This window comes from Engystomops pustulosus, chromosome 6 (assembly GCF_040894005.1).
Source record: "Engystomops pustulosus chromosome 6, aEngPut4.maternal, whole genome shotgun sequence".
NCBI classification, from domain to species: domain Eukaryota; kingdom Metazoa; phylum Chordata; class Amphibia; order Anura; family Leptodactylidae; genus Engystomops; species Engystomops pustulosus.
Window position 1 is genome coordinate 144,106,116 of NC_092416.1, and position 25,983 is coordinate 144,132,098.

At 41.3% G+C, this 25,983-nt stretch overlaps 1 protein-coding gene across 2 annotated transcripts; it reads right to left on the minus strand.

Moving 5' to 3' along the window:
• Positions 1–1,340: 1,340 nt before the first annotated feature.
• MLLT6 (MLLT6, PHD finger containing) lies at positions 1,341–25,043 on the minus strand. 2 transcript variants are annotated; one of them, XM_072111566.1, is made up of 20 exons: positions 25,000–25,043; positions 21,253–21,332; positions 15,409–15,463; positions 14,531–14,640; positions 14,321–14,424; positions 13,949–14,057; positions 13,737–13,838; positions 12,426–12,521; positions 10,700–10,826; positions 8,708–9,139; positions 8,458–8,606; positions 7,315–7,420; positions 5,966–6,032; positions 5,720–5,847; positions 5,176–5,337; positions 5,017–5,093; positions 4,273–4,595; positions 4,080–4,164; positions 3,647–3,856; positions 1,341–3,059 (listed from the first exon to the last, which is right to left on the minus strand). In XM_072111566.1, exons 1-20 carry the CDS (start codon positions 25,034–25,036, stop codon positions 3,018–3,020), a joined length of 2,601 nt encoding a protein of 866 aa, XP_071967667.1. In that variant the 5' UTR covers positions 25,037–25,043; the 3' UTR covers positions 1,341–3,017. The 2 variants fall into 2 exon arrangements, with proteins under 2 accessions (XP_071967667.1, XP_071967668.1); XM_072111567.1 differs by lacking the exon at positions 25,000–25,043 and adding an exon at positions 24,802–24,960.
• Positions 25,044–25,983: the final 940 nt, after the last annotated feature.

Sequence of the window (25,983 nt, forward strand, 5' to 3'; positions counted from 1 at the left end):
AGCTATTGTTATTAAGGAGTCCGATGTGACTAAACAGTCTATGAAAAGGACATAAGTTACCCTGAATCTTCTATAAAATCTCCCATTTAATCCTACATCAATCTGCTCTGCTCCTCCTGCACAATAAATAGAAATACATCCTGCATTTTCATATGACTTTCAAATACAAATAGGCTGCAGGGAATAATAGTCCATACAGTCTATGAAAATCCAGTGACATCTCCGACTTGCGTCAGATAGTAGACACTTCCTAGTATAACCACAACTATACTAAATTGTTACAATGTTGGACGGATGACCAGATCATAAACACATTCTATAAAAAATCTGATTTGGTATGAAGGCAAATACTATGATACATAAAACAAGGTGCTGGGCAGAGAAGCGCTGGATAGTCTTCTATGCATGAGACACTTAATAACGGGTGGCCTCTGCCATGTAATTCATGTCTGCTGCATAATCAGGTTTTATATATTTTTTAAGTTAGGACTGATTTTAGGGTGTGACCAGGAAATAATATCATCATTATAAATCAATAGCTACAGATGCTCTGCTGATGCATTCTCTGCAGTCTCTGCTGCCAGAGGGGCAGGACAGCTCTATGGTCACAGAACCAATTTAAGCAGCTAAAATTCATCCTAATTTCTCAGAAACAGGATGGCCCAGATGTATGAAAAGTGAGGCATACTAGACTAAGTGCAGTTGGACTCATGGATGTGGTGGTTACACCAGATTATTAAATACTGTTGCCCGGTCTTCAATTATCTGCTGCGGAAGCGTGCAACATTTTCTCAAGTCAAAGTTGCCATATGCTCGGCACACATCTCGTTTTTTGCTATACATTGTAAGGATACATTGGGAAGATTCCTGACGTGTCCTTACAACATAAGGCACAGGTGATCCCGATTTATGCTTATACAGAGGGATACGTTGCTCAGGGGACCCCTCCTCACCCTGAATGTGGGGGGAGGAGTTAACAACGGTAGCAGCTGGTGATTGGTTGCTGCCGATGATAGGGGTGTTTCCCCAGTGATTTCACTGTCCTAATATGATATAATGTGATATGACCAGCAAAGAAAAGAGATTGTGGAACGGCACCGTGTAAGGCGGGTGCAGGTCTTCACATAGGGCCCGACCTGGCCCCGAACTGTAGATAAAAATAAGGAGGATGAAGCAGCACTCCAATTTGAATGAAAAAAAGTGAAGATTTATTCCACCATAAGAGCGACGTTTCACCTTATCAATAAAGGCATTCTCAAGCATGAGCATGCTTGAGAATGCCTTTATTGATAAGGTGAAACGTCGCTCTTATGGTGGAATAAATCTTCACTTTTTTTCATTCAAATTGGAGTGCTGCTTCATCCTCCTTAGTGATATAACCAGCGTCCTCCCTCCTGCCGAGCGATGTATCTGTTCAGCAGAGGCTGGAAGACATTGCATCCGCTCCCCACAGGCTTCTGTTGCCTGCGCTGAGCATATTATGTCGCTCAGCAGGAGGGAGCAGGAGGGAAAGACATAGCTTTTTACGTGTTTCCATACTGTCTTTTTGACAGGATATTTCGTAAACTGAGGAGAAGGAGGCAAAAACTTTGTCAATGGGTATGCTCAGCGAATACGTCGGGAGCGTTCATCGATGTATACTAAAAACAAGGTGTGAACCAAGCCTTACCATGACTTCCATAAGACATGTGATTTTTTACAAGATTACTACATCTAATAACACATCCTCATCACTCTTCCCCAACCATTGATAAAGACCATACAACTTTATCATTAATGGCATTTTTTTTATGGACTTTAATGTCCACGAATAGGTGACAAGTTGAGGTTTCCTATCATGAGGTAGGGGGTCTGGTGACTCCCATAGGGTCCCCACAACATGAACCATCATTTGTTGATCATTCTGGAGCCTTCACCAATCGGCCCTATCTACCGACTAGTCTGAACGTATTATGTATATATGCAATATAATGAAAAAAAAATTTAGTTCTGTACAAAACAGTCATTTAGACGCATTAAGCAATTTCTGAAAGGTGCTAATTATTTTTTTTTGGGGAGGTTTACTGAATGATCCAGACATATTTCTTACATAGTCATATATATGTATTTATATGCTTATATTACATAAAAGCCAGGACCCTTTACAAGGTATCAATAAATTCCTATTTCCCCAAGATACACAAATGGTCAAATATCTACATCTTGTGCTAAGAGATTCACAAGAAATTGCTACATAAATCGCTCCGTGCACATAGAAAAGAATCACGGAAACATGAATGGACCAATATAAAAAAAAGAAACAAAGAAAAACAACAAACTTGTGTATAAGTATGTGTACAAATATACTATAATCATATGGATCTAATGTACACAGCGAACACAAGGATAGTGCAACAGAGCGAAGAACTTGCCGGCACTCATCCTTCACGTGGACTGATACTTTGTATCACAAGGTGCTTCAGGCTGCGCCCCCTAGTGCCGGAGAACGGAAACAGGCATGGGATTTTTGGGGGCTGAGTGCACAAAAGTTCTGCTTCCTATTAAGAGAGGAAAAAGAAGAGAGGAGAGAGGGAGAAAAGACCCCCCCCCCCCCTCCCCCGACTATAACTGGAACTGAAGAGGCTACTGGTATATGTAATAGCTAGAAATGTATACACTGGCACATACACCATGTGCTGTGTTTTAAGTGCACATCTACCAAGAAGCATCATAATCTGCATGACACATACATCAAAAGGTGCTCTGCAATAATAGACCATTACATGGAAATGACACGCCACTCTGCATGAAACACAGATATGCTACATATTTTCTGTATGTGTCTGAAACAGATGGTTCCAGCTACTCTACATACTATGACCTCTTCTGCAGGCCTGAAAATATTGACGTGTGCTCAGTTCCCCCAGAGAATCTGGGTACCCTCTCCTACTGCTGATAATGGGAACATCCTTTCCGATCTTCTAATCCACTCCTCCACAGCTGGGTAAAGAATGTTCATATGTGGCTGGGAATCTGGTTCATCCCTTGTCATGATTTGTGGGTGTCTTCTCACCTCCTCTCTGTAAATAAAAAAACAGAAAAGGAAATAAACATGGATGATGTGAATCGATGTTAAGGTAGGTAATATGTATCTTCATCAAGGAATAAGAATGACCGTTCTGCTCCATTAATCTCTATGGAGCTGACTGATATTGCCAAGTGCCAAGATCTCCGTCAGCTCCATAGAGATCAAATGGAGCAGAACAGTGATGCGCGGCCGCCTGCTCCATTAGTCTGACGAAGGTACATGGGACCCCATGATCAGCAAGTTAGGCCCTTTCCCGTGGATAGGGCCTAACTTTTGTTTCTGGGAAAACCCCTTTAAGGATACAAAATACTATATTAAAGCATTGAACCAAAGTGGCTCATCAGACCCTTCTTTAGGTAAGTATAAATGTTTTTTTTTTTTTTAATTACAGCAATGGACAAAAGGTGATATAGAGCGATTTAGGGCACTAAGCCACAGGTTCGTGTGGACCTGCAAGGGGCTAAGTGTCCCAAATCCCATGATCAGGTCTACAATATCTACAATAAAGTTTTCAACAGTCTGTATATTGACAACTAGCCCACTACAATTTAGGATTACGATTACACTTCTTCCACGTACTGTTGACTTCTGTACCCCCCCCTCGCCTTGTGATCCAAGGTAGGGGGGGGCCTGGGCAGTGAGAATGGGTGGGGCAGGTGAGGATGCCATGGTGCTACATGCGGACGTCACAGGAAGCAGAGAAGGGGCTGTTGGTGGCGTTATCAGACGCTGTAAATCACAACGCTGCTGTAAGTTTTGAACAAGTTGATAAAGGACATTTTGCTGTTCCTAGGAAAGAAAAAAAACACAATATCATGATTTATGAACAAAATAATGTTTACATTCATGTCATTTACAAGCCTTAAGATCTCACCATTCATAATGCATGGATGAGATAGAATTTTTAAATCCCAAGGACTTTGATCTCTCTTATGTGCTCAAATGAGAGGATCCACAGATGGGATTGGGTGTACAAGTGGGGAAAAAAATGACTAGTTCTGTACGTACTTACCACAGTGAGATGAGCAGAGGTGAGCTGATGCAACTGTTGTGCTGGTTGCCTCTGCTGTTCTGGCAGTGTACTCAGTGGGGGGAGACTGCAATAGGAAAGAATAAAACATGTTTTGGTCAATCACGAGGAAAGTGTAAGTAAGTGTAAGTGAATAAAACATGAGAATTTGGGTCCTCCACATATACCAACTCACCTAGTTGGTATGTGACTACTGGCAGTCCCGCTGCACAGAGGGTTTGGAGTCTGTCCTGATGTGGTCTGTAGGCCCCCTGCAATACTTCCTAGAATACTACTCAGTGATAGAGCTGCTGGATTCCCAGAAAGAGCTCCAAGAAGAGGAATGGTTGTCAGTGCAGAGGGGGCTCCAGGGCCTGGGGTCCGTATTAGTCCATTCATTAGTTGTTCTGCTCCAATTGTGGGAAGTGACGCAGCTGTCTGAGAAAGGGGACCTGGGGGTGGAGTGCTGTGTACGGATAGGCAGGAGCTGCTTCTGCTGGGGCAGCCAGAGTGTGGGTCCTATACAAGAATAGAGGGGAAAAGGTCATTAAATGGGGGGAAAAAAAACTGAAAAAAACACAAAAAAAAGTGTGTGAGTGCAGAAGAAAGCGGGCAATTTCAATAGCTAGATAACAATCTGTGCACAAGAAAGTAAAAGACTGTTCTCAAGGGTATTCAACCTGGACTTTCTGAATGCCCTGTATTACAAGCAGCATCCGCCAGGAATATATGGCACATGTAGCTTCTTTTTATCACATGCAGCTTTGTCAGCTCCTACCCATGTTGTATGAACTATCTAGAACAGTAAAGATGGAAAACAACAAGCAAGTCATTTGCAACAAAATATTACAACCAGGAAACAACTATGATGTACTTGGAAAACAGGAAAATGAGTAAATTTCACATAAAGATTGAAAACCATCCCGCGATATAACCTGACCTCAGAAGGCGAGTTTTCTGTACGAATGCTGCTCTTGGAAGTGGGACTCTTATTGCTCAAAGAGTCCTGGGAGCTCACTGCAGACACAGAGGGTAAGAGTTAGAGTGTTTATCTGTGTAGAAACTGCAAATAGCAGAGAAACTTGATTTAAAGTCTCACCATGAGGGAAATTTATTGCTGGTAAAGTAGGGGGAAAGGGACAAGAAAGCTGCACATTCAGCAGCTGCAGCTTTTCCTTGCGAGCGGTCAGTGTCAAGATCTGGTCTTGTAGTGAGCGGTTCTCTTTCTGAAGAGAATGCAACGCTTGGAGCATGTCCACAACTGTGGAGAAAGAACAAAAAAAAAAATCATGTACATAAGCATAAATGGCGGCCATGGGGTCTATTGTTCACGGATATGGTGCAGAGAGCAAACTGTGTCCCACTGCAACATGACCAGACAGGGGGCCGCACCACAAAAGATTCCTGCCCAGATTTGTGATGCGGCCCATTCAGCTCCTATGGAGATGGAATGAGTGAGGAACACTCACCCCTCCCATCTTTACCGGCATGAGTCCTTATAGCAGTATCGTGGTAGCAGTTCTATTGGTAATCCTTCTTTATTCTTTGGGAACATGCACATTACAGAGCTATATATTTTTCTGATCTGAGCAATGATCTCTGCTCAGCTACCCATTATCTAACCCGTATATAAAATTTCTTACTGTTAACCCCTGCCTCTCCATGTTTCTCCAGCAGTTGTTCGAGGTTGGCCGTGATCTGTGGTACATTCTCACTTTGGGCAGAGGTGCCACTTGGATCATACAGTGGAGGGAGGCTGCTGATTGGTGACCTGTTGGTGGACAAAGTCCTTTCTTAGCATAAGTTTTAATATACAGTAGATTAAAAGAAGCGAAATGGAACGTACAACGCAATGTTTTATGCACTTCTGCCTTAGCAAATGTACTTACATAGAGGACAAACTTTCCCGCGGAGAACTACCTCTACATATGAAGCTGCAGTCTTCCAGTTCAGGCTCTGTGAAAAACAGAAGCTTTCATTGAATTTTTTTAAAATATAAAATTGTAGCGATACCTGGCATTTCACAGCCTAAACGACCTTGTGCATGTGACACACTCATAACTTAGTATAATTGTTGGAGAAAATTAGGCTAAATAATATCTGTAGGATACTTTGTATCCATATAGGTCACATATTCCATGATCATAAAGTTAGCAAGATAATAAGGAGGTGGCAGAATGTTATCAGAAGCTATTATTATGGATACAATCGAAACTGGAAAGGTGACCATCCACAGGATGATCACAAATCAATGTACTAATTTTGGTTGATTTAACCAACAATGTATTGTTTATGGTCTCCAGGCAGCAGATGTTGGAGCGGTAAAAGAACCCAACATTTCGCATTTAGTTGGATCTTATAGGAGCTGCTTATTCCCTCTATGAAAAACAATAGCAAGTGTACGCTAAGTTTTCATCGATATGGAAAGTCTGCCAGCTTTCTTAGGTGTATGGCCATTTTAGAACTTAGGCTCAGTTCACATCTGTGTTCGGTCGTCAGTTATTCCTTTCAGTTAGGGTGATGTCACACATGGCGTGTTTGGTCCATTTTTAAATATCCGCTTTCAGTCTGTTTTTGGCAGTTTACCATGCATTTGGCTGCTTACAACCTGTTTATCTATTGAGATAATTGGGAAAAATGGACCAAAAACTGTGGCATCACCTTTATAGTGATCCAAAACCAGGTGTGATCCAATATACAAAACAGGTGCAAGTCTTTCCATTATGTTATCTCTGTGTAGTAGCCTTAGGGTGAAGACACACGTGGCGTTTTTAGGCCGTTTTTGGGACATTTTTAGTTTTTAAGGGTCTGCCAATTACCAATCTAACAAATTGTTTATAATCCTATACACCTAAAATAGAGGGAATAAAGTACACCACAAACTAGGATACAGAATAAATGAATAATCTTTATTGTGTTAATAGCTTATTAAAATGTACATAAAAGCGTTCTTTTATATACGTTTTAATAAGCTATTAACACTACAAAGATTATTCATTTATTCTGTATCCTAGTTTGTGGTGTACTTTATTCCCTCTATTTTAGGTGTATAGGATTATAGATGTATGTATGTGAGGGTAACCTTGTTTTCTTTGGCATAATATAACCTATTACATACAAGATAGTCTTGTATGACTTTTTTTATCAGCAGACATGTTCTAAACTGTAACAAAATGTTTAGCCTTAAAAAAAATATTCACAGTTTCATGACTTGGCTCCACAATATTACACATCTTACCTGTTCTATTGTTTTCAGCCTGGCTGAGGAGAGGGGGCATTGACAAGGGGCTTCCAAATATATGAGATGATGGGATACTGAATGTGGAGCCTGCAAGTGAGAATACCTAACAAAGTAATTGGGAAAAACATAGAAATAAATTAAAAAAAGATTTAGCCCAAAACCAATGAACATTTAAACCCCTTGTTGCTGAAGCCACTTTTCACCTTCCTGACACGGCCCATTTTTTCAATTCTGCCCTGTGTCACTATAAGTGGTTATAACTTCGGAACGCTTTAACATATCCAAGTGATTTTGAAATAGTTTTCTCGTGACACTTTGTACTTCACGTTTGTGGAAAAATTTTGGTGGTATGTGTTGCATTTATTTATGAGAAAATTAGATATTTGGTGAAAATTTAAAAAAATTCACAATTCTTGTAATTCAAAATGATCTATTTTTTCCACACATAACAGCCAAAAAAAGGAATAACTAACATTTATTAAGGGGCTTTGAACGTTAGGTGTGATTTTTCACATATTCATAAAAAACTTAAAATCCTGCTTTTGAGGGACCTGCTCAGGTTTCAAGTACTTTTGAGAGGCCTAAAAAAAAGTAAAACCCCATAAATTACCCCATTATAAAAACTACACCCCTTAACGTACGTAAAACAACTCTTATGAAGTCTGTTAACCCTTTAATTGTTTTACAGGGGTTAAAACCAAATCGTATGCAATTTATAAATAACCGTATTTTTTGGACTATAAAAGGCGCACAAAAAATCCTTTGATTTTCTCAGAAATCAAAGGTGCACCTTATAGTCCGTACTTACAGACAACAGCTGCCTTGAACTGTGCACAGGTCTGCCACCTGCTGGTCATTCATCCTTATAATCAGGTGCGCCTTATAATCCGGTGCACCTTATATATGAACCTAGATGTTTTAGCAGGCATTTATTGATGGTGCGCCTTATAATCTGGTGCGCTTTATAGTCCGAAAAATATGGTAATTTTTGAATTTTGATAAAATACTAAAACGCTCCACAAAGTTTGATACCCAATTTACCTAATCTAATCTCCACAAAATGATACAAATATATATATATATACATACATACATACACAGATATACTTGTGGTAATGTTATTGGATCATATGTTCAAACCTGCGTGGTGGAAGCTGTAGAAGATGGGGTGATGGAGCAGCCTCTGCTGTATGGAGTAAGGGAGCTCTGATGAGGCAAGAGACTGGATGAGAGTGGAGTGCTGCAGGCTGCCCTCACGGAGATGGGGTCCTTATTACTGGTATAGATTCCTAAGATAAGAAGAATAAATAACAGGAGGGGTAAATTGGTCATGTGCACAGTGACTCTTTCAGGCAGGATAAGACAATGCATTTCTCTATAAAGGATGTACCTGAGGACATCAGGGGTGATTCCATGCTGTGCAGGGAGGATGAGTGAGTATACTGCCGTGGTGGCAAGGGCAAGGTGGAAGAAGCAATACTATGAGAAGGGTTGTTTTTGCTCCCTCGAGGTCTCCCAGGGCCATGCCTGCTTTTCCTACTTCCTTTATGTTTTTTCTCTCGTGGAGGTTCACTCCCTTCTCTGCTCCATTTCTGTGGTCTATGTTCAACCGGAGAAGGATCCCATGGTCGGCTGTGAGTTGTTGAGTCACTTGAAAAGCGCATAATAGAGCCAAAGCTGGAGAAGGTGAGTTCTGGAGGAGAGGATGGTGTAGGTCTGGAAGACCTTCCTACTTCCTCCTCATCTTCTTCCTCATCCTCCCCTTCTTCCTGCTCTTCCAATTTGGGGAATGTTACCAGTTCAGGAGGAGAGGAAGCACTACCTGCAAGTGAAATTGTAATAAGTGCTAAGAAAAGAGGGCCTCTACATTTGACATGTTTTATGCAACCTAAAACACTAGTACCAAAATCCTAAGATCCCTGAGTTTTTCCGACTAGAGGTGTTTAGTCCATGGGAAAATGCAGGTATAAAATTTGTCCATCAGCTGCATACAGAATTTTCGGCTCCAGAGGAGGAATTTCACTTGTCACATAACCAATTTTAACCATAACCTTCTTATAGTTTTTACAACCAAGACCTGCCTGGACTGCATAAGCAGAGTCAGCGGTGCTAACTAAAGACACATTCCCATAGCCCAGAAAGGAAGTACTGGCAGGTTAATCTCGGTATTATATACACACCTGATTGATGCCTATTTAAAGTTAAGCAAAAGTGGGTGGAGGCCTTGGGGACAATAACAGATGAGAAATGAGAGTACATTCTTTCATCTGTCCCTAGAGTACATCAGGTACCAATACCATCAAACCTGTGCACTGTCTATTGGGGTATCTGGAGGAGCTACCGGTGACTGAATGGGCCAAAACGGCGCTGCAGAGAGCCTTATACCAAGCTAGGAAACTGATAGCCCAGAGAGGGCTGAGCCCAGATCCTCCGTCTTTACGTGAATTCACGGAGCGTATGGGAGTACTAATTAAAATGGAGAAAGGAGTCTGCCTTTCTTGGCCGGGTGAGGGGAGTCAGAGTCCTAATATCATACTCCATACTTTAATGCTGGATTGATGTGGGGGCAGGGGAGAAAAAGGGGTTATACTGTAAACACCCGATTTACTTCTAATGTTAATTTCTGCCCGACACATGACTATTAAACAGACCAGGGGAGGGGGAGGGAGTTGGGGATTGTTCTGTATGTTTGTGATATTAAAAACTTGAAAATTCTCAATAAAAAATTTAAAAAAAACAAAAAAAAACACACTAGCACCATATATCCCTCGATATGTACAGTTCAGGTAGATTATATTTACATCTATGTCAACATGGAGTTGATGACTTTGTTGTTTATAGCCTATGCAGAACTGGTTTTCTATAGGAAAAATATTGTTAAAGAGAAAATTATGGCTTGAGGCTACAATAACATTGCTTTTTTTAATTTACACACTTGGTGTATAAAAGCACCTAACACTCCTAACGTACATACACTGAGTGTATCTATATCCATATATTGGCAGAAGGAGACAACCTTTTTATATACGTCGTACACTGGAAACACAAGATGAAAAAACGTATACGCTTCATGGCAGCCATTGGAGTCGATGGGGGGGACTGATGCAAATTATTGCATCTACCACCTGGCCTCCGCTGAGTGAATACGCAGGAGCAGGAATTCCCTTATAAGGACAGTGATATTCTTGTGGAAAGACCCTGATCATCAGCAGCCAGTCACTGTCCATCCTACGTTCTCTCCTCCACCTGCTTTCAGGTGGGAAGGGGAGGAACAGGACAACGTATCCCACTGTATGCTATCACAAAACAAGGTGTGAACCCAGCCTCACTTGACATGAGCAAAAAAATAAATGATAAAAAGAAAAGTAATTTTTGTACATACCTGTGGAGGAAGCACTGCCAGCTCCCGGAACCCCTTTGCCAGCACCTGTCTTTCGACCTCTATGACCCGATGTTTTTTTCCCCTTCTCTGACCTTGTAACCTCTGGACTGTCTGTGCTGCTCTCTAGCTGTATGAACAAAGTACAAAAATGACATCAAAGAGAAACTTGAAGTGTAACTAACTAAACTTATGACTAAATTGCATAAATAGTGCAGATGATAATCTTAAAGAACGCAATATACAGTATTAACCCCTTCCCGCCGCGGCCCTTTTTCGATTTTGCGTTTTTTATTTTTCCATGTACAGAGCTGTGTGATGGCTTATTTTCTGCGTAACAAATTACACTTTAAAATGGTGGTATTTAATATTCCATGCCGTGTACCGGGAAAAAAATTCCAAATCCAGTGAAAATGGTGAAAAAACACATTTGCTACGTTTTCTTGTGGGCTTGGATTTTACGGATTTCACTGTGCACCCCAAAATCACATGTCTACTTTATTCTTTGGGTCGGTACGATTACGCGGATACCAAATTTGTATAGGTTTTATAATGTTTTCCTACATTTAAAAAAATTAAAACCTCCTGTACAAAATTTTTTGGAGGGATTTTGCCATCTTCTGGCGCTAATAACTTTTTCATACTTTTTATGACATTTACAATGTTATCATTTTTAGGACTGTACGACCTTTTGATCACTTTTTATAGAATTTTTAAATTTTTTTTAAATGGCAAAAAAGTGCCAATTTTGACTTTGGCCGCGATTTTCCGTTACGGGGTTAAACGCAGTGAAAAACCGTCATCATATTTTGATAGATCGGGCATTTTCGGACGCGGCAATACCTAATGTGTTTATGATTTTTACTGTTTATTTATATCAATTCTAGGGAAAGGGGGGTGATTTGAATTTTTAGTTTTTTTTTATTATAATTTTTTTATTTTAACTTTTTTTTAATTTTTATTTTTACTATTTTTCAGACTCCCTAGGGTACTTTAACCCTAGGGTGTCTGTACGATCCTATCATATACTGCAGTATGGCATGATATGGAGATTTTACTACTCATACATTACAATGTGCTAACAGCACATTGTAATGAATGGGTTAACCCGAAGTAGCAGTTTCGGGTCTTCGTGAGACCCGAAGCTACCATGGCGATGGATCGCCGCTCCCTGATGACGTCACGGGCGTCTTTTTGAAGCCGCCGGCACCTTTGCTGGCGGTGATCAGCGGTAAAACACCCGCAGCAAAGACCTGCAGCAAAGACCTGCAGCAAAGACCTGCAGCAAAGACCTGCAGCAAAGACCTGCAGCAAAGACTTACCGCGAGCCCTCTCCATGTACCGGGACCCGACATGTGACGTACTATTACGTCACATGTCGGTAAGGGGTTAAAAAATGTTTCTGGGTTTCTATCTGTAGCACAGGTCTTCCTGCTTTTAGCAGTGTGTATAAATGAGCTTACTCTCCCTTACACACTGATAGCAGATAGAGAAGTAAATGATAACGTTTCTAATGACTTTACTCTTTACAAACGGCTTGACAGTCTAATCTCTTTGCAGAGCTGAATATCCCCTATGTATGAAAAAGGTTCATCTTTAGCCTCCTGTCCTTACTGATCCATTTCAATCTTTTTCAATCCATGGTACCACAAGCCTTTTTTCTTTCATGAAGTATATTGCTAAACATACTATTATCACCAAAAAATAGAAAAATACAGTGAAAATATACCTTCTCTGTAGAGATGGGTAACAAAGGAGGGGCGGTTATGTGACCTGGTGAATTGCGATGCTTTCTATGACGAACGCGCTCCCTGTCCTTGTGACTCTGGAAAAAAGTTCAGAAAAAAATAATGAATAAAAAAAGGTGCAATTTATATCCACATCAGCAAGGAAAGTCCTATTCTTATTACATTATTTATAGAGCATTGTTAATTCCATGGTTTGCCCTACAATATAATACACTAAATCTAAGACCCTATAAATAAAACCCATAATATAATACACTAAATCTAAGACCCTATAAATAAAACCGATATAGAAGTTTTTCTTTCAAAGCTTACATTTCTTTATTGCCCAGTAGTTCAAGGGATTTTCCCACAGGAAATCCACAGGATAGGGCCTAACTTGCTTATCGGTGGAGTCTCAGTGATGGTACCCCCTCAGATCACTAGAATAAGGGGTCCTACTGGGGAATATCGGACCTCACTGGACTCCCTGTTCTTGTGATCTGTGTGGGTCTCATCACAGAGACCCACACCGATCAGCAAGTTAGGCTGTACAGTGTCCTGTGGATAGGGCCTAACTTGTTTCATGGGAATATCCCTTTAAAGGTTATCATAAGAAGCCACGGTTTGCTACCATTTGATTCTGTTTGCTGTCATCTTAGGGTCTTGTTTGGATTCTTAAGGGACATTCACGAAAATAAGTCTCTTTTTCCAGTCTGCTCCCTCACTTGCATTCTTCATTTGTTTATTGGAGTCTGCCAAGCTTCCTCCCATCTATGAAATCTCTTTTTAAGCCTATCGTATCTTTGCAGACGTCTCTAGCACTAGAATCATCCTTAGCACAAATTTTTAAAGGTAAGAACTGCAAATATTTTTTTTGCCATGATTCTTCATTAGCATCAATTAAGTAATGTAGAATGTTGCCACCTCAAGACAATATAAGGCGGACCTCTTCTCAAAGCTGCAGACACCGTTTGTGGACATTGGGGTAATTTTCTGGAAGGCTGACAGAGCATCATTGGGTAGACCTGAAACGCGTTGTCTATTTTAATGTGTAATATGAATAAACCACCTGAAGACGGTGCCTGAGAAAGGCCCACTTTTTTAGTTCTGGCTTTCCTTCACTCCGGGGAACCCATCCTACGAATCGGACCTAGGCAGCGGCTATAAAGACAGATCTGTGCCTGCAGCACAACTTAAAAAGGTGAGCAGCCTTTCCTATTACGCATACTTATACCCGCTATAAAAAAAAAAAAAGTTGCCTCCCTTTACTCATTGGTCAGCTGCCATATTTACATTATTCATTACATATATACCTTTTTCTGTCGTTCCCTATACAGTAGAGGCTTCTCAATAGAAGGGGATCCAGACCGACTACACCGTCCTGGGATGAAAGGACAAGGGAGACGGGAGACTTTCTGAGCAAGAGGGGAAAAAAAAATGGTATAATAAGTTTAACCAAAATGATGCTAATATATATTTATAAACACTTTAAACTGGAGAGAGAGAAGAAAGATATGATTTGTACCTGTGGATCTCGCACCATCTTATTATAGTGGTATTTACAGTATCCAATATACTTGACATTGTCCACTTCTTGGGCTTCCTCCTCACATAACAGACCAGCCATCTGAGCACTAAAAAAAAAACATGTTTAAGTAGAAATAGTCAAAGTGTGTAGGATGTAATAAAACTGAAGAATCCATCATAAAGATACAGATACTTGTTGATGTCACATTTTCAATTTGTATTTATTTAGTAAGAATGTTGTATATTGATAGCAATACTTTTCAAGCCTTGGATCATAAGTATAAACGTATAGCATTAAGCTATATGCATGTCCCACGCCGTATAACAATTGTAGCGGTCTTTCTTGAACTGGTTTTATTAGGACACTCACCACGTCACGTGGAACGCCTGTCGACAGCCATGTCTGTTACATGTCATACAGGCCCCAGATGCAGCCCTGCTCTCTCGTCCCTGGTCTTCACATATATAGCATGTCTACGGGAGGAAGCAGAGTGAGACTGGAAGAGAGAATAGAGGCAGTAACTGGCAAAATGCAGAATGGTGACATATTTAAGAGCTAGAGGCCTTGCCAGACAGTTACCTTGTTAAAGCGATCATGCGGCACATACTGCAGGACTATGGGCTCCATTGTCAGCACATTGGCAAACTGAACCTCTGGGATATACAATGCACATACCACGTGTGCCCAACCTAGGGGAAGCATAGAAACAATGGAAGCACTGGTCATTTGTACTGTGTCCATAGCCAATAACTATACCCCCCTGTGCCCAAGGCTGGCCATACAACAAAATATATGACAATCTGATGAGCTTTATTTAATAGGTGACCCCTCTACAGATTTGCTATTTGTCTCCCACTGAAAGTAAATGGGAACTGCTTCAGTAATCTTAAGTTTTGCCCAATACAAGGGCACAGTCACAACAGCTTATGGCGCCATTATCCTGCGTTTACAGGGCAGTGAATAGCTTAATAGTGCAGTGGCTTGGTATCAACTCCACACAGGCAAGAACAGATGGCTTATCTTCCATCAAAATCCTGGCCCTCGCCTTTAACAATTAGCATTTTGTCTAGGGATCATTTCTAGGTACACTGTTTAATCATGCTGTAAAAGTGAATTTTGACAAAGCAAATGCACAATAATACTAATTAAGATAAAACAAAGAAAAATGCACTAGAATTCTGGAGCTTTGTAGCACATTCTCGAAGTTCTAATAATTTTAGCACATTTTCTGGTTTATAACTAAGCCAACTAACAGATAGACAACCTTGAACTACGTCAAATAATACACGTCAAATCCTGCACAATATAAGATAGTCTAGTCAGTGTAACTCTGCACTGTCCAATTTTTACACAGTTTAAGTGTTGGTCCCAGTTCTACAAATCAGAAATAGTTTTTTGGCTAGGGTGCTGATCCCAAAATAAATAAAACAGTGATCATATGCAGGTTACATCTTTACCTCCATTGTCCGTCCTCTTCAGTGCCCCTTCTTTATGTGGGCAAAGTTCACATCTCTGGGGAAAAAGAACATCAGAATGGTCAATAGCATAACTGTTTGCAGTATAAGAAATCCATTTAGTATGTGATTATTATGGTGAGCACAGCTTAGGTCTGCAGGTACATAGACCGCACAGTGGTAACTTTATTTTTTCATTAGTTATTTCCAAGTTTATGGCCACTTATAAAATGTGTTAAAAGTGCTGCCCATTGTGTTGGATTGTCAATGCAACCTTCTTCTCTCACTCTTGACACACTGATGGCAACACCACAAAAGAAATGCTATCTCAGGCTCCAATATCTGTTGTTTTCAGATGCTGCACATCTTGTATGTTCACAGCATAGGCAATTGACTTCAGATGACCCCAATGGTCTGAGCATTCCTACATGAACAGTTCCTTGGAAAGTGGATTGGTCATCGTTGGCCAGTTGATGGCCATCAAGGTCTAACCCTTAGACTTATATCTTTGGGGTCATCTGAAGGCAATGGTCTATGCTGTGAAGATACAAGATGTGTAGCATCTGAAACAACGGATACTGGAAGCCTGTGCTCACATTTCTTCTGCGGTGTTGCTATCAGTGACCCCCTTTCCATAGGAAAAAATGAAGTTGGATACCAAATGGTCGTCTTCAAAATAGTCGCCATGATCAACCAAGTCTTGATTCAGATTTTAATCTTTGCCAACTTGTTGTGGATGATATTGTTGCGAAATATCTACATCAATTATGTCCCAACGTTTTCTTTGAATTGAAGTGTGGAAGTATGGAGGAGTCGAAAAGCTCAGGAATTAGGAACTCTCACTAGCTTTGCATCACTTAATCGGGCACATTTACTTACCTGTCCAACTGAGTTCACCGAAAGTGCATTATTCACTAAGATCATGCGCCCGATATCCTGCATGTGTCACTTCCCCGCTCAGGTCCGCCGGAGTTCACCTTCTTCTTCCTGGTGTATGTAAGTGCATTGTCTTGTGACACAATTTGAAAGTCCAATCCCGCGCTCTGTCCGAATCAGTCGGATAATCCGACGGCACGCCCCTGATTTCTGTCACATGAAAGCCAGCGCAGACGCACCATAATCCGATCGCCTGTGACGATCCCAGCATAGACTCCTGTTAAATACCTGTCACAGCCGTGCAAAACCCCAAAAAAGTGCTAAGTCCGATGAAAGTGAGCAGCACAACCCTTAGTAAATGCACCCGAATATGTGTCACTCTTCAGATTGTAAAACGCTCTCTCTAACCATAACCATTCCTAAACCACCCACAGGTCCTCTTGGACTGGTGGTTTACTGTCCCAAATCTTCCTTTAGCAAGTCCATCTGTACCCACTAGTAAACAGAAAAAGAACCTTTATACTTACCTAGAGATGGGTCTGATGAGGTGCACAGTAATGCAATGAACCTGGAAAAGTACACACCGGCTTCACTGAGCAAGAGCCAGCTTTACTGAGTAACTGTGCGGGCACAGGGAGCTCCGGAACAAGAAGCCATGTGGGTGGTTTGGTGTCCCAAATCACCCTTACAGGTTCTCATTACTGTCATTATTCAGCTCTTTACTGTCGGAGCCAGGCTGTCTATACCTGTCTGACTTTAGAGAGACAAATTAGGTACCATAGTGGGTACTGAAATTATTTTAAATTAAATGAGTTGTCCAGTATCAGCAAATACATGTTATTGTTTGTATAATGAAAGACTATATACCGTATTTTTCGGACTATAAGGTGCACAAAAAAATCAAAGGTGCGCCTTATATATGAACCTTACTTTCAGACAACAGCTGCCTTGAACTGTGCACAGGTCTGTCACCTGCTGGTCATTCATCCTTATAATCAGGTGCGCCTTATACTCCAGTGCGCCTTATATATGAACCTAGACGTTTTTGCAGGCATTTATTGATGGTGCGCCTTATACTCCGGTGTGCCTTATAGTCCAAAAAATACTTTAATTTTCCAACAGAGTTTATGAAGGAGATTTATCAGAAGTGTCTGAGAGTAGAACTGTTCTAGTTGCAACCCATCAGAGGTCAAATTTAATTTTCCCACTGTTTATAAAATAAAAAAGGGCTCTGATTGGTTTCAGATACTTCACATAAATCTCCCCTCTGTATCAATTCCTCATGGTTTTCTAGATCTCTGCTGTCATTCTGTAGGAGGCTTCAGTCAGACACGTTTATGTTTGTGGTCTACGAGAAAGGGACATGGCTTCAAGGAAATAAGCGATGTAGCAAAAAGTACGCAAAGAAGTTTGGTGCATTTTTCCGATGTAAACTAAGCCAACTAATAGGAGGTGCAAAGTACAAGTTTTGTAAGGATTCTGATAATTGTTTTTCACAATTTAATTCACGTTTGGTAACATATATCCCTGAGACATGGATTACAAAATTTAGCAGCAATTAATTTAATTGCCAATACTGCTCCAGTGTGTGTCATTCCATTCAGTCCCCACCAATCTACTCTCCCCACCCCCAGATCATTCATCCCCAACATTAGCTGTCCCTAAGTTACCTGTTTTATATGTGCCCCTATACCTCTTCACATTCCACCTGTGTGACAGCACATCCATCTATTTACAGAGCTTGCAGGAGCTTTAAGGTTTAATGCAGATGTGACCTTTGAAATACTAAACTTCATTCGTGTGAATTCTTATAGTGAGTTGCACTAGATGAAAAGCGGAAGTTCAAAGTTCTCCCTTAACAAAGAAGAATAGCCTTGGAAGAACTTAAAAAAAAAAATCTGCCAACTAGTATTTTCCTAAAATAATCATTTTCATTCTCACATTCCCCACCCCCAGGACTACAGGAAATGATATATACTCTATATTGTTTCTCTGATTTGTAGTTGGAACAAACTTCTATCCCACACCCTGGTGTCACTGCTGACAGATCCGCAGATCAAGCAACTGTGAATTTCCCGACAGTGCTGCATGTAATGGGTTGTTTTATAATCATTCACATGAAATAACAGGTAAGAAAAATAGTACAGTTAATAGATGACTTTTAGTCAGCCGAAAACCATGGTCACCCAAATTGGCTAAAATCAGCCACTTATCTGTATGGGCACCTGAGCCTACTTCTAGTTTACCTGCATGTCACAGCTGTAAGGTGCAGTGTAACAATACTTTACAGTTCAGGCTAACAAGAACCAATAATGTTTTTTTCATTGCGTAAAATGAAAGGTATTTCTATGACCCAAATTAAAAGATGACTTTACTTTATCAAATCTAAGTCAATTAGATAAAATATCAGGGTCTGATCAGACAGCTCTGAAATTCTCTGTGGCCAGTAAGCTACTAACCATCATTTACCCCCGACAGATCCATAACCCATATGGAGTAAGTGGGAAGACTACTGACTACTACAGGACACAGTATTTGTCAATGGATTTTGCTGGTTGCTAAACATTTTCCAATGTTTCCCATAAAAAAAAGTTGCAAAGGTCTCAGGTCATCTAAGCCAAACCTTATCATAAAGATGACTAGACACCATATTCCATGCATTCATAGGAGGGAAATGGTTCATTGGTTTCTAGATATATGTCAGTATTTAAGCAGCTGGTTGTCTTTTGACCGGCGAGTCAATTCTATTTGTATAGGACTTGTGCTGGCGCAATCGATCGTTCTTCTATATCATACAATATAAGATTCATCCAATGTTGATTGCCAGCCCTTGTCCATTCTATATTTCAACTATTTACTGTGAATTGATCCTTTGTACCTTATGGATTATAGATTGTGTTGGATTTCCTCTGATAATGTGAATTTATTTTTTAGGAGTATTAAAGGAAACCTACCACTGCTAATGGTAGGTATTAGCTGGTGCCGGAGCTTACCTTTGCTAGTGTTTTAAACCGCTATATCGCGGTTTGAAAACATTTTGATGAACAGACAAGAGGTAGCTTTGGCACTTGATGCGCACGACCGTGCGCGCGCCTCCATAGGAAGTGCCGCACGCAGCGCCGAAGCCGCTTCGGGTCTGTTCATCAAAATGTGTTTAAACCGCAATATAGCGGTTTAAAACACTAGCAAAGGTAAGCTCGGCACCAGCTCACCCTGGTGCCCGGTGTTTACAGCTAATACCTACCATTACCAGTGGTAGGTTTCCTTTAAAGATTGTAAGCTCTTGCAGGTAGGGCCCTGGTACCTACTATTTTATCTGACCATGTTATTGCTTTGTAATATCTTATTCCGTTTCTATTTGTACCCCATGCATTGTTAATGCACACGTTAATATTTGCGTCTGCAGGAAATTGTGGAATTTGTCCGCAATGGGTGCCTGGGATTTTTTTAAAAAATCCCATACACTACAATGCTACGCTGTAGAATTGCAAATACCCTTAGGGGATGATGACTGCAAAAAGCCCTTAAAAGTGTGCGCCCAGACAGGATGCAATAAGCAGTGGAGCGGTACAGCGGATGAATCCGGATGATGGAGAGGATTTCCTCTTTACCCAAACGTTTATGGGACTGACAAAAAATAGGAACCATTAAAATTAGGAGTGGATGACATACAAGAAGGCAAAAATATTTAAAATTTTATCCGGCGATGCACAAGAATAGGAGATAACTTGCTGATGTGTTCGGAAGCTAAGAACCCTGATGACTATGAGGTCTGTCCCTCCTGGAGCGTCAGGTTTAGTATGAACCTTTCCACCGTAATGGGACCAGCAGAAAAAAACCACATGATGTATTCTTTCGTCTCTAAAAGAACCACAAACAGAATGAAGTGAATGTACAAGTGTCTGTGCTATTCTATAGACAGAGTGGAACTTCATTCTCATCATCCGTACAGGTCTCATCCCACTGTTCAGTAGGTTATCCCCTATCCTGTGGATAGCAAATAAATTTTAAACTGGGACTTTAGATCATCTGATATAGTAAGGAATAAAACTCGGCTAACCTGCACTTGGATTAGGTACATTCATTTTACAGCAGGTTCACCAGAATATTAAAATTAATAACATATACAGGTGGTCCCCAACTTACAGACGACCACTAGTTACAGAAGGACCTCTCTACCCACTGTGACCTCTGGTGAAGCTCTCTGGGTGCTTTACTTTAGTCCCAGGCTACAATGATCAGCTGTAAGGAAGTTTTATTGATAATCCTCATTATTGATAATTCTTGATATTGTCTGGAGTAACATTTATAAAATACACCCATTCCAACTTACATATTAATTAAAACTTAAAGAGGACCCGTCACCCCCGAAAAATACCCCACCATATACGTTCCCCCAATCCTCTCCCCAGCTCCTTTATATTTATTAAATTTTTATTAAAATTTTTGTGTGCAATCTTTGTTTTAATCGATCCGACCTCTTACCAAATAAGAGGTCGGATCTTCATACAGGTCCCCTGGGAGTCGGCCAACACACCCCCTCCACGCCCCTGTCAGTCCGGACCTGTAAGAATAGCCGGCAGCGCTTGCGCAATATATATGGGACCTGTAAGAGGATCTGACCTCTTATTTGGTAAAGTTTGCACACAAAAATTTTAATAAAAATTGAATAAATATAAAGGGGCTGGGGATAGGATTCAGGGGAACATATTTGGCGGGGCTATTTTTCAGGGGTGACAGGTTCTCTTTAAGAACCTAACTTGTACATAGCCCAGGGACTGCTTGAAATAGGATATATTTCCTATTTAATGTAACTGCTTGTTTTACCATTTTTACTAGTTCCATGCTGAGCTCCTACAGCTGAACTAATCCCCATCCTGCTCTGTCAGTCCAAATGCCATTTATATCTGTCACTACTGTGCCTATGACAGTACTGTGGGTGATTATATATATATTCAGATCACAGCTTACCACTCTGGCGGCTCTCTCCTGTGACTCACATTTTCTACAGAACCATGGTCCTGTAGGCACCTGTACAATCCCATAGCAGGCTGGAAGAAAAGATTTAAAAAATTAGAGAAGATTTATACACAGCCAAGGCTTGACCTAATATCTGCGATCTCTACTAGTTGATAAATAACAATTAGTGGTCGAAAAAGTGCTGTGTCAGGTGTGTAAATCTATTGCTAGGCACTGGCTGCCCCCCTGCCCCACCAAACACTAGGGAAGTGAGGAAGCTGTTAGATAACACCGTATGGCTGGAATTGAAGGTGCATGTGAAATGGGGAGTTGTTGGCAAATTAGAAAAATAACTGTTGGATACAGGTACGACCTGACGACCTGGGGGACTGCTGGGTGTGTGATGAGAGATATGCCTTATATGTATGATAAGTTCAGTGTCAGAGGGGGGAGAAGGTGTGCTGGAATTATTATATTGTTGCCGACAGGTGTAATTGGCTAGATCACTGGGAGGATGTGGGAATGGAAGGGGGTGATGGAAGGGGAGGGGGTGATGGAGGGGGGCGGGGGGTTATATACGTTGCTGTAATTGCTTTGGAAAAAATTTTTTCTGTGTTATTGCCATGGTATGACACTGTAATATATTATGTGTTATAAACATCAATAATGCACTGTTTGAATTAAATAAAAAAAAAAGTCATTTCTATAACCCATGTATATATTAAAGTGCAGCCAAAGAGGCACTGTGTACAACTTAATGGAGATGTCAGCACCTGGAGCTGCAGTCTCATACATGTTTCTACGGTTTATTGTTTCATGACAAGTCTGACACGTGGTATCCCATCCCCGATCAGCTGTCATGATTACTAACATGGCCCATTCAAGAATGGGCTTCAAATGCAATACCCAGTAATGCCACTATGTAATGTACAGCACTATTCGTGGTAGACTTTGAAGAAGCCACAGAACTTCCAAATGCTGTGATCTATTCAAATAACGGACTAGAAGGTCTGCTGGGTATCAGAACTTTGCCATTTTTTTTGGGTATGATAATAATTTCTTTATTTATACAGGCGGTCCCTTACTTAAGGACACCCTACTTACAGACGACCCCTAGTTAAAAAGATGGACCCCTATGACCATTGGTGAAGCTCTCTGGATGCTTTACTATAGTCCCAGATTGCAATAATCAGCTGTAAAGTCTCTGTAATGAAGGTTAAGAACAAACCTGTGGACCCTATCTTGTACGTAACCCGGGGACTGCCTGTACAGGCGGTCCCCTACTTAAGGACACCCGACTTACAGACAACCCATAGTTACAGACAGACCCCTCTGACCTTTGGTGAAGCTTTCTGGATGTTACTATAGTCCTAGACTGCAATGATCAGCTGTAATGTGTCTGTAATGAAGCTTTATTGATAATCCTTGGTCCAATTACAGCAAAAAAAAGTTTAAACTCCAATTGTCACTGGTGCCAAATTTTTTTTTGTCTGAATCTACAATTATAAAATATACAGTTTCGACTTACATACAAATTCAACTTAAGAACAAACCTCCGGACCCTATCTTGTACGTAACCCGGGGACTGCCTGTATTGCGCACACCGATTACACAGCGCTGCACAGAGCTTGCCAAATCCCTGTCCCCAATGGCGCTCACAATCTAATCAACCTACCAGTATGTTTTTTTGGAGTGTGGGAGGAAACCGGAGGACCAGAGGAAACCCATGCAAACACGGAGAGAACATACAAACTCTTTGTAGATGTTGACCCTAGGACTTGAACCCAACGCTGCAAGGGTGTAATGCTACCCACTCAGCCACCATGCTGCCCTATTAATACACATGACTATGTTCCTCATGGATCCAAGAGAAAGCTGTAAAGAATTCAGAGTAGGTCCTGGTGCTGACCCAAGTATGCAGCTTGAGCCTTCAAACAGAAGTCTGAAAAATATAGACACCACAAAGCTATCATGGGCAATATGAATGAGCTGATCACTTTCTAGGTAACACAATCATGTGACCCTTCAAGGTGTTCTTTCCAGATTTGCAAACACGGTGGACGCACCCAACGTTTTTGGTGCCAGATAACAGCACACATATGTCTGCGGGTAGTAAAATAGTAACAACCTATTAAAAAAAAAAACCTTTAAGTGGCTGGACTGTCTCTTAGTATGTTAAAGCAAATCTATCATAAAATGCGAGCATGATAAACCAGGGCCACTTACTCATAGATCCAGGCAACGTGGCTATGGTAATCTTCTTATATTTGTCATCCATTTGTTATATTTGACCTCCTTCATTTGCTTCTAAAATCAACTTTTACAATTATGCTAATTAGCCAGAAGTAAGGTGTGTTACCAGAGCTCATCTGTGCTGTAGCTTCACAGGCTGTTATACTGTCTTCCACTCAGCACTTCCTCTCTATGCAACAGCCTGTGAACCCACAGCATGAGCCCCCCCCCCCCCCCAATCACATTTCTGAATCATAAGCACAATAGTAAAAGTTGATTTTAGAAGGAAGTAGGTCATGGGTTACAAATACAAGAAGATTACCACAGTCACAGTGCCTGGGTCTATGAGTAATGTCCCTGAATTTGATGGTAGATTTCCTTTAAATGCTAAGAGAAACAAAGTGAGAAAAACCAAGCATCTTTGGCTGATACTATTCCTAAGTATTTGAACTCCCGCCTGTCACTGGCTGAAAAAAAAATTAATAAGCCATCTACTCTAATAATATATATTTAAAAAAAAATATTTGCATGGACCCAAATCAACTTCTTGCTAATGTGGCCTCCAGGTGACGGTATATATACATAATGTACAAAGTTCTCTTCTATAACGACATGTCACATGCACTTTTCAGGATTTATTACTTTTTAATCCTGCTTAAGGTTGTATAAACACCTACGACTATGTGCGCTATGTACCGCCACGCTGCTCCGGCTTCCTGTAATGTGAGTGACAGTGACAACTCAATCACATGGAAGCCACATCCGCATGTCACAGGCAGAATCAACAAACCGCAGCCTCCCTATCCAGCTCTACAACTAGACCATGCTCTCTCGCTGTGGACTTGCACACACTGACATTAACCCTCTACAGCCCAGCCGCTATTCTCTACAATGCAATGTTCTGGTTATCAGATCAGACCTTTCTACCCATCTGCACATAACATGTTATAAGGGAAACTGCTAGGTGTGAACACTAACATAAGGCAAGAAGTCTTCCAATATGGACCTGTGCACATGGAGCGGCTGCGGTATTGTTACTAATGGGACATTGATGGATGGCTACAGACAGCTGCTCTGTTTACAGGTCGCTGTAACTTAGTGACTGACACGTAATTAGCATATATGTAAATACAAGGTAACTGTCCTCCGTTATTGCCCCTCCGCACTATGTAATGCCCCCTATGACGTCAGCCCGCACCGCTGTCACACTCTAGCACTGCCCACCACTATACACCTGCCCCGGCTCACCCCCGTGCAGTTGCCCCAAAGGTGTCTTTCTACCGCCCCTTCTGTCAATATTTGCCCCTCCCCCAGGACGCTTTGCCCCACCTTGGTGCACGGCCACATTGCACCCGTGGCCGTCACAATAGACCAGCGGGTTTTCGGCCCAGCCCCTCTCATCCAAGCAAACGCAGCAGCCTCCAACCATCTCCTTCATCCTCCCATGGAGCCGCCGCCACTGCTCTCCCCGGGGCCGGGCGGCCGACCTGCCGGGGCCAGTGCGCATGCGCAACCTACTCCGCTCACCCTGGGTGACGACCATAGTTCTAAGGACAAGACGCATGCGTACACGGCTCAGCTAAGTGCTAGTGCGCAGGCGCGAAGAAGTAAACCTAGTACAAAAGCCTAAGCAGCAGTGTAGAGCGCATGCCCGATACGTGCGTGGTGGTTGGGGCACTCACAGGTGCACTTAGTGCGGGTTACTGCCTCTGCTTTACGAGGTTATGATTTTGGTTGCGTTCACACGTTAATTGTTTCATATGCAGTAAGAGGTAAGAAAGAAGATTCACTCATTATGAGCCATATCAAAAACTGCATCTGAAAAACTAAATGTGTGAACGCATCCTTTAAAGTGATTTAATTTGCCATAAATCATTTTTGTGGCAAAACAGGCCCAGTATACCTGCAATATACTGCAATATAGTCTATCAGCATTTAGGGTTCAAGCAAGCTAGGGAGACGGCAAAAAAGAAATAGTGAAAAAATAATTATAGTATATAAAAGTTTAAAATCACCCCCCTTAAATGATGATGTTAGATATCTCTGTGACCCAAATGAAGTGGTCTATCAAAATATAAAGATTCTTATTCCGAATGGTGAACCCCGTAGCAGAAAGTCACTCTTTTCGCCTTGCATAAAAAATGAAATCCTTAATTGACTTGGCCGTTTTGTTTTTGTGTTCTCATTTTTTATTTCCCACCTTCAAAAATCTATAACTTGAGTTGTGTGTGGGCTTGTTTTCTATGTAAGAAATTGCACTTTGTAGTGACACTTTTTAATATTCTGTGCCATGTTCTGGGAAGTGCGTCCAACTTGCATCAAACTCGCATTATGGGGCTTATTTACTAAGGGTCCCGCGACCGCATTTTCTTGGGTTTTCCTGACTTTTCGATTGTTTTGCGATCGTTTTGTGTTGTAATCGTGCCGGCTTTCATGCGACACAAATCGGGGGGCGGCCGTTGGATGGTCTGACGGATTCGGACTACGCGCTGGATTTAACATTTAAATTAG